General features: G+C 40.9%; 1 protein-coding gene across 1 annotated transcript in view; it reads right to left on the bottom strand.

Annotated features, from left to right (window-relative positions):
• The window catches only part of LOC126474918 (protein MAK16 homolog), a 71,302-nt gene that overhangs the window by 23,645 nt on the left and 29,928 nt on the right, over positions 1 to 17,729 (bottom strand). Inside the window, exon 5 of the mRNA XM_050102422.1 lies at positions 12,156 to 12,285. Coding sequence (XP_049958379.1) covers positions 12,156 to 12,285 — 130 coding nt within the window. The remainder of the gene's footprint in view (positions 1 to 12,155; positions 12,286 to 17,729) is intronic.

A 17,729-nucleotide genomic window follows, 5' to 3' on the forward strand; every position in this document is an offset into this window, starting at 1 on the left:
TCTCTTGGTCTCCCTCTACGATTTTTACCCTCCACGCTGCCCTCCAATACTAAATTGGTGATCCCTTGATGCCTCAGAACATGTCCTACCAACCGATCCCTTCTTCTGGTCAAGTTGTGCCACAAACTTCTCTTCTCCCCAGTCCTATTCAATACTTCCTTATTAGTTATGTGATCTACCCATCTAATCTTCAGCATTCTTCTGTAGCACCACATTTCGAAAGCTTCTATTCTCTTCTTGTCCAAACTATTTATCGTCCATGTTTCACTTCCATACATGGCTACACTCCATACGAATACTTTCAGAAATGACTTCCTGACACTTAAATCAATACTGGATGTTAACAAATTTCTCTTCTTCAGAAACGCTTTCCTTGCCATTGCCAGCCTACATTTTATATCCTCTCTACTTCGACCATCATCAGTTATTTTGCTCCCCAAATAGCAAAACTCCTTTACTACTTTAAGTGCCTCATTTCCTAATCTAATTCCCTCAGCATCACCTGACTTAATTAGACTACATTCCATTATCCTTGTTTTGCTTTTGTTGATGTTCATCTTATATCCTCCTTTCAAGACACTGTCCATTCCATTCAACTGCTCTTCCAAGTCCTTTGCTGTCTCTGACAGAATTACAATGTCATCGGCGAACCTCAAAGTTTTTATTTCTTCTCCATGAATTTTAATACCTACTCCGAATTTTTCTTTTGTTTCCTTTACTGCTTGCTCAATATACAGATTGAACAACATCGGGGAGAGGCTACAACCCTGTCTTACTCCCTTCCCAACCACTGCTTCCCTTTCATGTCCCTCGACTCTTATAACTGCCATCTGGTTTCTGTACAAATTGTAAATAGCCTTTCGCTCCCTGTATTTTACCCCTGCCACCTTTAGAATTTGAAAGAGAGTATTCCAGTCAACATTGTCAAAAGCTTTCTCTAAGTCTACAAATGCTAGAAACGTAGGTTTGCCTTGGTAAATCGTGTGAAACAGCTCTCCACCAACTTGTCGGGAAGGTGGAAAAAGCACTTCACTTCCAAGAAATAGCCCTCTGCATCTTCCTGGATATCGAGGGGGCCTTTAGTAGCACGACCTTCGATTCCATGGCAAGGGCAGCAGAGGTGCATGATCTGGGGACCACTATATGTAGGTAGACCAGAGCCATGCTAAGTGGAAGGAAGGTAGAGGCTACCATGATGAATGAAAACATGGTAATTAAGACAACTAGAGGTGATGTTTAAAGCTTTCCCGGCATACTGATTGTTCCATAAAAACACAGGAGAACTGCCGGATATCAGTAACGTCCTGCCACGATATTTCGGCACAGAGTCTTCTGGCCATCTTCAGGTGAGTGCCACTGTAGTAGTACTGGCGAGTACGATCTGAGCTCCGCTATTTAAAGCCTTCTGAGGTGACATTGCGCATGCGCTACTCAGCGTGCGTGTTCATAATCATAACGGCTCCGTGCGCTGCGCCTCGCGCCCTCCACTGTGAAAGCCTGGCGTGTCAGTATCAGGTCGATTTCCATCTTTATGCAGATAACTACGTCGGCTACGAAGTTTCTCTATAACAGGATTCCAAGCAGAGCTTAGCTGATAACCACTATCTCGATTGATGAGAGTCTCGTTGTCAGACAATCTTATTTCCACAGATTCATTGATAATTCCACAGACCATTCCATGAATTACAATGACACAAAACCTTTGGCCCACACATCAAACTTTTGGAGCTCGATTATCAATGAATCTGTGGAAATAAGATTGTCTGACAACGAGACCTCATCAATCGAGATAGCGGTTATCAGCTAAACTCTGCTTGGAATCCTGTTATACAGAAACTTCGTAGCCGACGTAGTTATCTGCATAAAGATGGAAATTGACCTGATACCGGCACGCCTGGCTTTCACAGTGGAGAGCGCGAGGCGCAGTGCACGGAGCCGTTATGAACGCGCACGCTGAGCAGCGCATGCGCAATGTCACCTCAGAAGGCTTTAAATAGCGGAGCTCAGCGCATACTCGCCAGTACTACTACAGTGGCACTCACCTGAAGATGGCCAGACGACTCTGCGCCGAAATATCGTGGCAGGACGTTACTGATATCCGGCAGTTCTCCCGTGTTTTTATGGAAGACAACTAGAGGTTGCCCACATGGAGGAGTTTCGTCTCCTCTAGTGTGGTGAACGAACTCATTGAGAAACTAAATTCCAGACAATGCTTCTGCCAAGGATAAGCAGATGACCTTGGCAAATTCACTGACACAGTCAGGAATATGGCACAAGGAGGGTTGGACATTGTGCAAAAATGGTGCATTAAACAGGATCTGAGAGTTAATCCTAAGAAGACTGTCATGGTGCCATTTACAAAGAGACATATTCAGTATGCAAGTTGGAATCTAAAGCTCTTCGATGAAACTCGACCTGTGAAGAGGACAGTGAAATATCTAGGGGTAACCTTGGATGAGAAGCTAACTTGGACCCCTCATATTAAGAGCACCTGCTCCAAGGCAAAAAGTACTAGGAGGGCTTGTGGCAAAAACAGGGCCCAAAGCCCCAGGGGTATGCACTGGGTATACACCACAGTGGTTAGACCCAGGATTTCCTATGGGGCTGTAGTGTGGTGGAGGAAGGTACAACAGTGGGTTGCTGCTAAAGAGCTTGCTAAGGTGCAGAGATTGGCCTGCTTAGCCATAACGGGCGAAATTAGCAGCACACCAACCGCTGGAATGGAAGCCATGCTGGACATGCCTCCACTTCACCTTTGGGTTAAGATGGAGGCAGCAGCTGGGGCATACAGACTTAAAACTGGCCAAAACTGGGTCTCATTTGGATATCCAGAATCACACACTAACATAGTGAATGAGGTAAATATAAGTATGGCTGGGGAAATGCCCGCTGACTATATAACAACTCCTAACTGCTTCGACAAGCCATACAACATAATAATTGGAAGTAGGGAGCAGTGGGAGAAAACAGTTCGACACTGTACGGGGGACATCATCTGGTTCACTGAAAACAGATCAAGGCGTTGGGGCAGGGTTGCACAGGGTTCAGCCAAGACTGGAGAGCAGCATCTCTCTAGGGAAAATGGCCTCTGTATTCCAAGCCGAAATTACTGCGATCAGGGCATGTGTGGAGGAGAATATGAGTGGGTGCTACAATGATCGTAGCATCTACATCTATTCAGACAGCCAGGCAGACCTGAAATCATTGGCAGCTCCTGCAACAAGATCTAAGATTGTTGCAGATTGCCACAGGGTTCTGGTGGAGCTAGGGAGAAGCAATAGGGTGTACCTAGTGTGGGTCCCTGGCCACTCAGGTATCTGTGGCAATGAACAAGCCGATAGATTGGCTAGGATGGGGGCAACAACTCCATTTATTGGACCGGAACCTGTCTTGACAATCACCAAAGCTATGATCGAATTAGAACTACGGAACTGGCTTAAGAAACAGTACATAGGATATTGGACCAAGGTCCATAAACAAAAACATGGTAAGGTAATGATGCCCAAGTCATGTTTTAAAAGAAGCTCTGTAATCCTGGGATTGAACAGGAAAGAGAGCAAACTCATGACTGGACTGATGACCGGCCATGGGAACTTCGAAAGACACCTACAAAAAATGGGTATAATGGAAGAGGACCCTAAATGTAGGGTCTGTGATGAGGGTGAAGAAACTGCATCACACCTAATTTTGAATGCATGGCATTGGAGAGTAAAAGATACAGAATCTTCGGGACAACTAGACCTGAAAAAATTGTGTCTAACAAAAAACTGGTAGAGGGACTCCTTGCACTATTCAAGGGCACTGGTTGGCTTCACTAGATATACAGGGAGCGATACCGCACAATAAACCTAGTTTCGGTGTGGGCAGTGGCAGGTTAGATCTAAGCTGTTTTAGCTCCCCTGTTGAAATCAAATCAATCAAATCAATACCTTTAATCTCTCTGCTCATGCCATGAATCACTGAAAAGTTCCTGCAGTACGGAAACTAGTGCACAACGACTGCTATGATAATACCATTGCATAGAAGAATCAATCTATGGACCAGCCTGCATTTGTAACTGACGTCATTCTGCAAGACGACACTAAGGAAAAGATTATTTGTTTTTGTTTGAGCCCTACTTTCTGACAAGCAAGTAGCACAATGTGTCTTATGAAGTAATGACACGCCAAAAATTTTTGTTAGTAATGTATTTGGCTAACAATGGAATCGCACCTAGTCATCGTCACTGATTTCATCCAAACTTACGGTATATACATGGCTTGGCCAGAAGTGAAGGTGACAGAAGTGGGAGCTCCTGATATCCAAGCATTTAGATAAAATTATATATAAAAACAAAGATATGTGTATGTTTGTGTTTGTTTGTGTGTCTATCGACCTGCCAGCGCTTTTGTTCGGTAAGTCACCTCATCTTTGTTTTTATATATAATTTTTCCCACGTGGAATGTTTCCTTCCATTATATTGATATCATTTAGATAAAATAGTATTTTTGACAGGGATCAGACAACGCATGAGTCATTTATGTTAGAGCAGATTCCAGTCAGTGGTTGGCACAGCGAAAAGACTTCAGATTGGTAATCCAAGGGTTGTGGAGTGAAGTCCCTTAGCAGAACCTCTTATTTTTTAATTTTAAATTATTATGTTACTTATATTGTAATCATTGATACTTTCGTTGACAGTATGAAAAGCGAAGGAAAAGAAAAATTTGGAATTGCAAATAAATTTCCAGGCAGGGAGTGTAAAGCATACATGAGACCTTCATACATAAAATTAGATTTTTTCATTGTATTACAGATGATGATTTACATGTATTGAAGTGATATTCATCATAAAAACAGGGAAATCTATTGTTCATGTGCAGCAGCCGAGGGTTGCTCGAAAGTCAGATTGAAACTAACAGAATACAAAATCACATATGCTTTAATTACTATCCATACCTGGAAATTTATTTGCAGAGTCCTCATGGACATTGTACGAGGTGCGGCTAGAAAAAAACCGAACTGATGCTGGAAAAAACATTTATTTACAATTATTTACAATTTCATGTTATCTCCTTCAATGTACTCTCCTCCTCGGTCTCTACACCGCTCCATACGAATTTTCCACTGTTCATAGCAATGCTGCAGATCATTTTCGGTAAGTCCATACATTACTTCCGTCGCTTTTTCTTTTACTGCTTCAACAGTCTTAAATCTAGTTCCTTTCAAAGCTGACTTGATTTTAGGGAAAAGAAAAAAGTCACAGGGGGCCAAATCAGGTGAGTAGGGTGGATGATCTAAGATGGGAGTGTTGTGTTTTGCCAAAAACGTCTTCACTGACAATGCAGTGGTGAAGGATCCATGACTTTTTTCCTCCACAAATCGTTACGTTTTCTCCGTACTCGCTCACGTAGGGTAGCCAGGACACTAATGTAGTAATGCTGATTCACTGTTTGTCCCTCTGGTACCCAATCAATGTGCACAATCCCTTTGATGTAAAAAAAAAAAACAATCATCATTGCCTTGAATTTCGATTTTGACATTCGTGCTTTTTTTGTCGTGGAGAACCAGGAGTTTTCCAATGCATCGATTGGCGTTTAGTTTCGGGATCGTAAGTAAAAAACCATGATTCATCGCAAGTAATAACATTTTGTAAGAAGGTGGGATCACTTTCAATGTTTTCCAGGATGTCAGAACAAATCATTCTTCGGCGTTCCTTCTGTTCAATTGTGAGACACTTTGGAACCATTTTTGAACACACTTTGTTCATGTTGAAACTTTCATGAAGAATCTGCCTAACTCTTTCCTTGTCAACTCCTGTTAACTCAGACACTGCTCCGATTGTTAAACGGCGATCTTGTCTAACAAGTTTACCGATTTTTTCAATGTTTGCATCGGTTTTTGCTGACAATGGTCTGCTTGTGCGAGTGTCACCACTGGTGTCTTCGCGGCCATCTTTAAATTGTTTAAACCACTCAAACGCTTGTGTTCGCGATAAACAATCATCGCCGTACACTTGTTGTAACATTACAAACGTTTCACTTGCAGATTTTCCTAGTTTGAAACAAAATTTGATGTTAACACGCTGTTCTTTCTGTACACTCAACATTTTCCGACACACAGACAAAACGTCAACTACTTAAAACAGACGCTACGGGCAGACTGAGTGCAGGAGGCAGATGAAACTCGAGCAGTAGGCGGAGCGAGAGTCACGTGACAGGCCACGCGACTTTCAGCCTTATTGCATTCGTTTTATTGTTTCACCAGTACTAGTCCGGTTTTTTTCTAGCCACACCTCGTAAATACTATCCTTTGTTGGAAATTACTTGCAAGTCCAATTTTCTTTTGCCTTTCCTTTCTGTGCCTTTTATGAAGATATTAATACGAGGGTTGGAACTTAAATAGTGGCAACTATTTATTCATAACTGATACAAAAGAGTTACATGTTTGCACCTGTTACTGTCCTTCAAAGTAGTCACCAGCATTGTGTAGAACCCATTGCCATGAATGGGGAAGGCTTAGTATACCGTTAGCAGAGTCTGTTCTGTTGACAGTGCGAATGGAGAGGTCCACTGCCTGTTGAATCTCTGGAACAGTTCTGAAGTGAATGCCATGAAGTTTTTCCTTCATCTTCAGAATCAAATCAAAGTCACAAGGACTTAAGTCTTATTACCATTCATTTTTGGAGCATCACCTGCAACCTGCTTTGCGAAAGAAGTGGCAACACTTTCTGCGCAACCCACCCATCGTTTTGCACGACAATGCACGGGTGCATACAGCGCAAGCTGTGGCTGCTCTGTTCGGCCGATGGGACTGGGAAGTACTGTACCATCCACCATACTCCCCAGAATTAAGTCCTTGTGACTTTGGCTTGATTCCAAAGATGAAGGAACCACTATGTGGCATTCGCTTCAGAACTGTTCCAGAGAGTCAGCAGGCAGTAGACTGCTCCAATCGCACCATCAACACAACAGGCTCGGCTAAAGATATACTACGCCTTCCACATTGCTGGCAACGGGTTCTACACAATGATGGTGACTACTCTGAAGGACAGTAAAAGAATGTAACTCTTTTGTACCGGTTGTGAATAAATAGTCGCCACTATTTAAGTTTCAATCCTCGTATATACAACATATTGAGCATTATTTCTGTTTATTTGCAGTGTAGGTAAGGGGAGTGAGGATTGTACCAGTACAGTGGCTTGACCCCAAGACCCTTGGATTGCCATTGTGAAGTCTTTTCACTGTGCTACCTGCTGCCAAGAAATTGCTAACAAACTGCTCGTACCTCAGCTGACTTTTTTTTCCCCAGCAGCTGTGCGAACTCCTACTTATACCAAAAACCTGGACAAAATGGATGGTGATGGGACACAGTTCCCTTGTAACAGAATATTACTGCTGCAGGCACATGACAGTGATTTTTCAATCAAGTGTGTTGGAAATGACATTCTACAGATGCTGTTGAGCAAAAATCTTTGTCAAGAAAAAACTTCATTTTTTTTGGTTCCATATCTCCATCAGTTATAATGGAACCCTTACTGAATCACTTCATTGTGTGTCTGTCCAGCTGTTAAGACTTCTTTTTCTCAGGAACAGGTAGGGATATCAAGTTGAAATTTATGTCAAATAGCAAGGTCTACTGTTCTTTGGCAATGTAAAAAATTTAAGCTTCTAAGCCAAAATTTAAGCTCGTAAGTCAATGCAAACAGAGATACAGCGAGATGTGTCACATCCTCGCTATATCTCTCATCAAAACCTATAGATGAATTATCTCCATACATGTTGGGCCTGGTGGGCTAGCAGTAAAGCAAATGCCTGGGAACCAATGAGGTTACAGGATTGAATCTCAGTTGAACAACAGATTTTCTAATCTTCGTTTTAACCTAGCCTTCACGTCTCAATGATATGAGGAGTTGCTAGAAGCAACACATGGTTCAGATTCTACGTCAAACCATAGGTCCCCTATTTAAAACCATCTGTTCTAGTTCCTACAGCATAGCAATGCTCTAGTTTATCTTTTTTTTTTTTTAATACAACTAGTTAAGTTCAACAGGCTTAAAAGTTCTTGAGCACCTGCTCATCATCCCTAATTTTACACCTTGCAAGTTCATCATTTCCAAAAGTGAAGACTTTGTTGATAGGATTTACTACTACAACAGAGCTGCTACAAATCAGGAATAGTGAATGTTCCACCTGACATAACACAACAATGAGAGCCTCTAATCCTTGCAGTATGGAATAAAAAGAAGGCCTGGAAATGTTCGTGTGGAATTTCCATTAACATAACTTTTTTTTTCGAAGTAACGAAGCATTAACAACAATTGGAGGACTGTGACAAAAAACATCTAATAATGTCAAGCAAATATACAGTTAGACAAGACGCGATATGCCCAATGTAGTTTGAAACATGCTCGTGTGTTCAATTGTCTGGGCATTGTATTGGTAAAATACTGCATTTTGAGTTACCTGAATGAAGGCAAGTACCTTGGGCAATAGAACATGCCTGCTGTTACAATGTCATCAAAGCACCGCAACCCAGACTATCACACTTGGTGTTTGTTAGCTTGAGAGCTGAAATGTCTTCACATGAAAAACCCCTTTAAATAACACAGAGTTATTATAATACCTCTTGTCAAGGAAGCACATGGAGGCTCAAAAAGAATGCATGGATTTCAAAAAGAATGCATGGATTTCAAACTAGTATAACTGGCTCTGATTTGTTCACGTGCAAAATGTAGTCACATAACTACAATTGGTAATGTATCCAATTTATGAGCTGTCATGTATTCGATTTTTTAAAGATAACGTCAGGCAGTTAGCAGCCTTCTTCATGAATACACATTAAAAGTCTTTGTTTGAAGTTCGTCATCACTTTCGTAAAGACGTCACATGAAACAGCAGCAATTTCTTGACATAATGCAGCTTCCTGGTCTTTTTGAGTGTACGAAGTTTATTGCAGTACTCTTTACTTTTTAGGTAACCCTGTAAAAAGAAGTCACAAACCGACAAATCTGGCAAGCATGCTGGCAAGTGGACATCGCTGAAATGTGAGATCACATGTTGGGGAACCATTTCTCAAACAACTGCCATGGAACCATTAACCATGTGGGCCGTGGATGCATCTTGTTGGAACTAAATGTCTGCCATGTCCATCCCTATAGTGTCCAGTTGTGGCCGTATGAAATTGCACAGCATTGCAAAATAACATGCAGGACTCACTGTTACACTACCACCACCTTCTTTAAAAAAAAAAAAATTAATAAGGCCCAACGATTCCTACTTTGGACACTCCACACCACACTCAATTTTGCACCGTGCAGTGGTTTTTCACACATTTCTTGTGGGTTGTCTGCTGCCCAATAGTGACAGTTTTGTTTCTTTACATAACCGTCTAAGTGAAAGAATGCTTCCTCACTAATCATCATCATCATCATCATCATCATCATCATCATCATCATCATCAAGCATTCTCTCACAAAACTGTCTCTATTCATAAAAATCACAATTGTGAATCTTCTGCATGATCAAAATACTGTAAGAATGAAAATGTAACTCATCCTTCAGGACACTGCAGCGAGCGACAAAACAAGTCCAGAGTTGGAATATGCTGCCTAGTGGAGCAATGAGGACTTTGAAGAACAGATGCTCTTACTCTATCAACATTTCCCTGCATTTGCACCATGCGAGGACAATCAGGCAACTGATCCAGTCATGTAAAAAAGAGAGACCCCACCGCAATATCATGTTGCGATCAGGTACCTAACTATTTCGCGGAGCACTGAAGCACATACGGAAAAGCCATTCAAATGTGATGACAGGGTCATTACCTTTGAAGAAATGTTCAACAGTGAAAATGCTACGATGCATGGTCCACTGTGCCATTGCTACTGAAACAAGACACTCCAAAACAACACATCCCTCACTGCGACATTCCATTCCCACCACTAATAATATACAAGTCAAATTTATGTGTTCTTTGCACCACCCTTTATATTGCTTTCATTTTTTCACCTCATCTGAGGCCACCCATTTTGGTTACACACTGGAGTATATACTAATCATTCAGCAATCTGAATCACTTACTATTAGTACATTATTGCCAACAAAATTGGAAAGGGCAGTATAACAAAATAAACAGCAAAAACACCTCTTTCCCAAATACAATATCAACACGTTAATGTAGTAAAGAAGTGGAAACAATTACAATGGGCATATATAATTCAGTTGCAATTTCAAAATACTGTAAAACGAGATCTGCTGCTCAGAATGACAGTAAATTTGAACACAGTGTAATTGAGGAGGGAAGAAACATTACAGAAACACAAAAATTTTATGAAAATATTACCACTAGATGGTGCTGTAAGTGGCAGAATACACAAAATATAAGAGGCAGGGTACACGAATGTTCCTCAGTTTGCATCTGAGATGCTTGTCATAACAGTCTCAATACAAGATCAGGTGCTGCTTGGTAAGCTCTTTTACAAGAAAGGTGATTGTGCACCAGTAGCCCTGTAAAAGTTCTGGACACTCAATGGTATGAAAAAAGGTGCTGGTCAGATGTCTGCCATGGTTTTTGGGAGAATGATTATGAAATTCAAAGTGACAGGTTCTTTTCAAGTACAATGTTGCAGAGGGAGGAAAACAACTGATCCACTGTCAGTATAAGATATGGCCACAGCACTTTAGGAGGGGTTTAGTGGTGGTGTGCAAACATGCAGTGCATAGGGAATTACTGGAGCTTTGGACACACCTGTGAGCACAGCACATAAAATGCTACGAAACATCCTGCATTGCTATCCTTACAAAATTACCCATGTTCAGGAGTTGCTTTGTGCTGACCAGCCAGTAAGACAAAAGTATGCTCTAGAGTTTCTTGCTCACGTGGAAGTACACAACGAATAGCCACGGAACTTTCCGTGGGCACACAAAGTCCATATCCATCTCGAAGGTCAAGTCAATATACAAAATTACAGAATATGGGCTAGGAAACTCTGCTTGCACATCAACTGGTACTGTTTCATTCTACAAAGATAACTCTACGGTGTGGGCTGATAGCACTGTTTACCGTAGAGCTATGGGTCCTACGGGTCCTGTTACCTGCACCATCTCTGGTAAACGCAATGAGAGTCTTTTGTGCACCAAAGTCATTCAAACCCTTCAACGGTGTGGTTGATTTTGTGGGATCATTTTTATCCAAAGTGGTACTGCTCTGCACTTGGTACAGCCAGTGAAGCAGCTGCTGCAAACAGCATTTTGAAAATGCTACAATTATCAGCTGTCATTTCCTTACAGCCTGGCCATCAAAATCACCTGATCTTAAACCTGTTGACTTCTGGCAGCTGTGTAAACTTAAAAATGCTGTATTCAGCGATCTGATCACAAACACATTTCAATTGAAGGCATACACTGAGCAATGCATTCTTAACTTGACCCCCAAAGCCATTATGATCTCTTTTGCATCATGCTGTTTCTCAATTTCCATTTGTGGCAGAAAACTGTACAGCATATTGAACATGTCTTGTGCCAGCTTCATGACAGTTAAAACTGATATTATTCCCACTTTTTATGTGATTTTTAGACTCAGGCCAGTTAAAAACTGATTTCATTGTCGCTTTTTATGTGGTATTTGCCTCAGTACAACTAAAAAAGGATTTTTCTCATTCAATGTGGTACAACCTTGCCATAGTGGATGGGCTTACCTAATTAACAGCGCCAAACTGATGCCATCATGTATGTTGCACAGCACAGTTGGTTCTATGTGCATCTCACACCACCGCCATTGTATTGTGATTCATCTATTAGTTGTAGCTGAACCCATTTACGTTATGACACATACGGAGCCATTTAGTGCTAAAATTTTCATTACCTTCCTCCCCACCCCCTCATCCCTCATTACTCCCCCCCCCCCCCCCTTCTTCAATAATATTCTGTTCAAAATTGACATCATTCTTAGCATTGTTCCTGTTTAGTACAGTGTTTTAAAACAGGAACTTTAACTATAATTAGCCTGTATTTTCCAAAACAGAGTAAAATTAACATTAATTAATTTCTGTTTAGTACTGCCATGTGCGTTTTATGAGTAAAAACTATGAAATTGAATGTTATCTTTTATAATAATTGGATTTATTTGTCACTACAGAATAAAAAAAAAAACATAAATAAAAAAGTTCTGATTCTTACCACACCCTGCCTCAGTCTATTTATAAGTTCTTTCTCTATTGCAGTATCAAGTCTTGCTGCAACAAGTGCTTTAACTTCTTTCCTTCGCTCTCTTCGTTCAATCTTGCGCTGCAGAGGGATTAACTTCTTCCTGTAATAATAAGAAAAAAGTATGAAGTTACAGATGCATACTAGTTAATTTCACTTCAGAAATGTGTTTGCTACTGCGCAGTTAAAATAACATGAGACTTTTCACAATTCTGATTACAGTGCAAGGGAGTGCTGTTGCCAGACCAAACTGAGTGTGCCAAGCCCACTTTCAGCAAGCATATGGTCATTAAACAGCAATCGCAGAAGCCTTGTTAAGTAATAAAAACAATAATACCTAACTGCGTACTTATGTCAATGAATATTTTATAAATACAAACAATTATGGAGTAATCAGTTTGGAAGGGAAGACTCATCATTTCCTCTTTCTTTGACCTAGAATTGGTGTTGGAGCTGATAGAAATCTCCATATCTTTGATTTGTTCCTCCAACAACACTTCCCAGACCTGTTTCCTTGAATACACTCCTGGTGTAGCCTCACAACACAAGCTCAGTCCTGGGGGCGTAGCTCCTGCAATAACATTTCATCGTCATTTGCAACTCACTGAGAATGAACTTTTTATTGTTCCTTGGCACATAGCTTTTCATAGGCTCATTAAGTTCAAAAGGATTGAAACAAGTGTAGTATCGAGAAAGCTACACCAGATTCATTGACCTGGTAGAATTAGTTTCTTTACCTGTACAGTTTTACAAACTCTCATTAACTCAGCCTTTTATTCATGACAATTTCAGTTTTCTCCACTAGAATATTTCTCTGCCTCCAAAGCAAAATATCTTATTTCCGCTACTGCATTTTCAGAGCTCTAACACAATGAAGTAGTATGGTGCCTCAAGCATTACTCTTAATTCAGGGAATATTTTGTATTGAAATGGATAACCTTTGCATAAAAACTCTTGAGTTCTCATGGTAGCCACCTCACTTTCAGGAACAAAACAGCAATAAAGGATCTGGAGCAAAGCTAAGAGGCAAGCCAATGTGAAGGACAATTATCCTGCCCCCTTTCCTTTCCTATCGGACTTTAGTTGTTCCTTCAGCTGTGCAGTCCACCCAGCTTACTGCCTTGTGAGATATGCATTAACCCATGTCCCATCACACCAAACAATATTGTAACAATGAAATGCCTCTACAGCATGCACATACTGGCAAATCTAGGACACTATATCACTTCCCTCAATGATAACCATCCACCATAAAAATGTTTTGTGCCAGAAATCATACCGAAAAAACAGTTTAGAGGAGCTGACTTACTCCCATTAAATGGAAATGAGCATTTGGCATCATTGACCGGGTGGTCTCTTGCGGCGCAGGTCTGACCACCTTGGTGCAGGTCTTATTACATTCGACGCCACATTGGGCGACCTGCACGCTGGATGGGGATGAAATGATGATGATGAAGACAACACAACACCCGGTCCCTGAGTGGAGAAAATCTCTGACCTAGCCGGGAATCAAACCCGGGTCCACAGGACGGCAATCCGTCACGCTGACCACTCTGCTATCGGGGCGGACACTCCCATTAAATAACTGCGCTTCACTTAACGCTTAAAAAAAAAGAGAAAAAAAACACACCTTTTTAACATGGATTACTCCTTGTATTGATAATAACCATACACAATCCTGTGTATTGCATCTTACTAGAATGTAGCGATCTATATTATGGCCTCTTCTCTTGCCCATTGTTTCCAAGAAAGAATGACCTGGTGATGCTTTACTGTTCTCATTTTTCTCACTTCTTTCTCCTTTCAAATTCTATGTGCCATGTTCATGTTGGAAGACCTTGCACACTGTAGGCTGCTCTCTTCCTCCTGCATTCTCTTGTGCCGCGCATTGCACATCACGCAAGATAGGTCATAGGGACAGTCCTCCCCCCCCTTCTGTAGGCACACAAAATGTATCATATTCTCATGAAAAAGCAAAATTGTTATTTTTGGAAGAAAATCAAAATTGTCACGAACCCACAAAAATTGTTGTGCACCCACAACCATGCCTTAATAAAAAATATACTTTTGCAGGGGAGATGGCTGATCTTCCCTGCATATCTCCCCCCCCCCCCCCCCCCCCACACACACACACACAATTACCCTCAGCAAGGCTGCAGCCCAAGACGTGGAGGTGCCAACTCTTCCCATCGACATTCCCACCCAGCTCACTGCCCAACTTGAGCAAGACCTCACTGCCGCCCATCAGACAGCAAGGGCTCAGCGAGAGAAAGAGCACATTCATCATCGACTAACAGGCAGGGGCAACAAATCACAAACAAAAACACCAACACCACACATGCAACCAGGTATCACACTGCAACGTTCCCTGGCAGCACACACACTATTAATAAAATGAAATGACATTTAATTGTACTATGTACGCCGCTATGAAGCAATTCGTATGACTAATTGTTTAACAAAAAATATTATTTAATTTTGTATAAAGGACGTTGGTTATTATTGTAATATTTTCTGTAATAATATTCTCGATGTATTTATGATTGTAATATTTTCTGTAATAATATTCTCGATGTATTTATGATTGTAATATTTCTATACTCATAATGTAATTACGAAGTATGTTAATATCTGCGATGAAAAAACGTAAAATATAGCCACAGAGGAAAATAATGTTGTAATATTACAAAGAGATATTCAAAATCAGCAGTAGTATAGAAAGCACTACATCATGTGCATTCTTTGCCGTCTCCCTCGAGAGCTGAGAGAGAGAGAGAGAGAGAGAGAGAGAGAGAGAGACAGGAACCTGTGACGTAGCATTATATGAATGATATGAATGAGTAGACTTCTTTTCTCTGTATCTATCTTTATCTGTATCTATCTTTAGCCGCCATTAGAGGAGAAATTATAAAGGTGTGTAATTTTAATTATTGTTATGGTCTAGATACATTATAATTTATCAAAATTGTGTATTACTAATGTAAATTAGCTTGCCCATGTCATCTATAATATTTCTTTAAAGAATTTTCAGCACTTTTAGCGATTATCATTGGTGTTGCTGGGCTGTGCCGCGACCGAACGATTTGCAGCGGCGGCACATTTAAAAAATTGTTCCGCTATAAAATTAACCAAACCCGTAAATCAGGAGCAGGTAAAATTAGCAGTGAATTACGAAATATTTTTCTTTTATAGCGATCCTGAGGCTGACTGAATTTATTACTGGTTTTACATTTGTGCATTCATAGGCAGATAATTAACGTTGAAGTTGTTGATCTGTTGGTTCTTTCAATTTCTAAAGCAAATAACTTAAACGTATAGTGAAGTGTGTTTTGTCAATGATAATTAAACGTCCACGTCGGCTTGGCAATATTTAACCATTTTATGCTAACAGAGACAGTCTTGTGCTCCATAGCTAACGCCAGGAAAGAATTCAGTAAATATTTAAAAAAACCACTGCATTTAGAAAATGTGCGCCAAAAGGCCGAAATACGTAAAAAACTTAATTTAAATAATTTTCAAAGTCATAAATATTATTAGTCAGTTAGTTTGAATTTGTCAGCATGAGAGGGTTGCTAAGGTTCACGTAATTTTAAATGTGCTTAATTCTGTCTAAATGAATTTTTATTATCACACGTAAATAAAGTTCGTACTGAAAGAATAAATAAGAAAAATATTTAAAGCCATTTCTTCCCCATTTTTATCCATTCATTCTTTTTTATATATATATATATATATATATATATATATATATATATATATATATATATATCCAAAAACAAAGATGATGCGACCCACCAAATGAAAGCGCTGGCAGGTCGACAGACACACAAACAAACACAAACATACACACAAAATTCAAGCTTTCGCAACAAACGGTTGCTTCATCAGGAAAGAGGGTAGGAGAGGGAAAGACGAAAGGATGTGGGTTTTAAGGGAGAAGGTAAGCGCGCGCGCGAGTGTATACCTGTCCTTTTTTCCCCCTAAGGTAAGTCTTTCCGCTCCCGGGATTGGAATGACTCCTTACCCTCTACCTTAAAACCCACATCCTTTCGTCTTTCCCTCTCCTTCCCTCTTTCCTGATGAAGCAACCGTTTGTTGCGAAAGCTTGAATTTTGTGTGTGTGTGTTTGTGTATCTATCGACCTGCCAGCACTTTCGTTTGGTAAGTCACATCATCTTTGTTTATATATATGGAAACATTCCACGTGGGAAAAAATATATCTAAAAACAAAGATGATTTGACTTACCAAACGAAAGTGCTGGCACGTTGATACACACACAAACAAACACAAACATACACACAAAATTCTAGCTTTCGCAACCAACGGTTGCCTCGTCAGGAAAGAGGGAAGGAGAGGGAAAGACGAAAGGATTTGGGTTTTAAGGGAGAGGGTAAGGAGTCATTCCAATCCTGGGAGCGGAAAGACTTACCTTAGGGGGAAAAAAGGACGGGTATACACTCGCGCGCACACACACACACACACACACACACACACACACACACACACACACACATACCCATCCACACATATACAGGCACAAGCAGACATATACAGAGGCAAAGAGTATATGTATATGTCTGTATATGTCTGCTTGTGCCTGTATATGTGTGGATGGATGTGTGTGTGTGTGTGTGTGTGTGTGTGTGTGAGCGCGCGCGCGAGTGTATACCCGTCCTTTTTTCCCCCTAAGGTAAGTCTTTCCACTCCCGGGATTGGAATGACTCCTTACCCTCTCCCTTAAAACCCAAATCCTTTCGTCTTTCCCTCTCCTTCCCTCTTTCCTGACGAGGCAACCGTTGGTTGTGAAAGTTAGAATTTTGTGTGTATGTTTGTGTGTCTATCAACCTGCCAGCGCTTTTGTTTGGTAAGTCTCATCATCTTTCTTTATAGCTCTACACAAGCAGCTATGCAGAGAAACATCTCAATAGGCTTCCCACCAGTCACAATACGCAGCTGCACTTGCCTCAGCAAGCTAAACACATCATTTGTAGAAAAACATTCCCCTACAACATATCACATACAATTATTAGGGGACCACACATCAGTGTATGTGGGAAATAAAACTGACTACACCAACCTTCTCAGCTTCCTCAAAGCTGAGGGATTAGAGGACCCTGGATGAAAAGACACAAATGTATGTTGTGAAACATTATAACCCCTAAACACATACTATAGGAAGCCCCTGGCTGGGATTGCATGATCGTGCACCAATTTCTTCACATGCAAGTCACAGCCAAACTAGCTCGTGGAGCTAGCCGATACGGCTCTCTCCTGGGGCTTTCTGAAGTAGCTCCTGCTTCATACGATCATCGTGGTAGAAATATACACACCACTGTGGGCCCCCCAACAATGCCACATTTGCTAGCAGTTTGTGAATGCAGCCAAGAGCTGAATTCATGGATTCTCCAAGTATGCTGGCAACCACGAAGCACAACTCTACAAACCTGGGACAGCTGTAATATGCACCAACTGTGGTAGTGCCTATGTGAACCACAGAGTGTGCAATGCATACAAAGAAGCTCTGTGGCATAAAAATGCCAAAGAAA

This window comes from Schistocerca serialis, chromosome 4 (genome assembly GCF_023864345.2).
Source record: "Schistocerca serialis cubense isolate TAMUIC-IGC-003099 chromosome 4, iqSchSeri2.2, whole genome shotgun sequence".
Lineage (NCBI taxonomy): Eukaryota > Metazoa > Arthropoda > Insecta > Orthoptera > Acrididae > Schistocerca > Schistocerca serialis.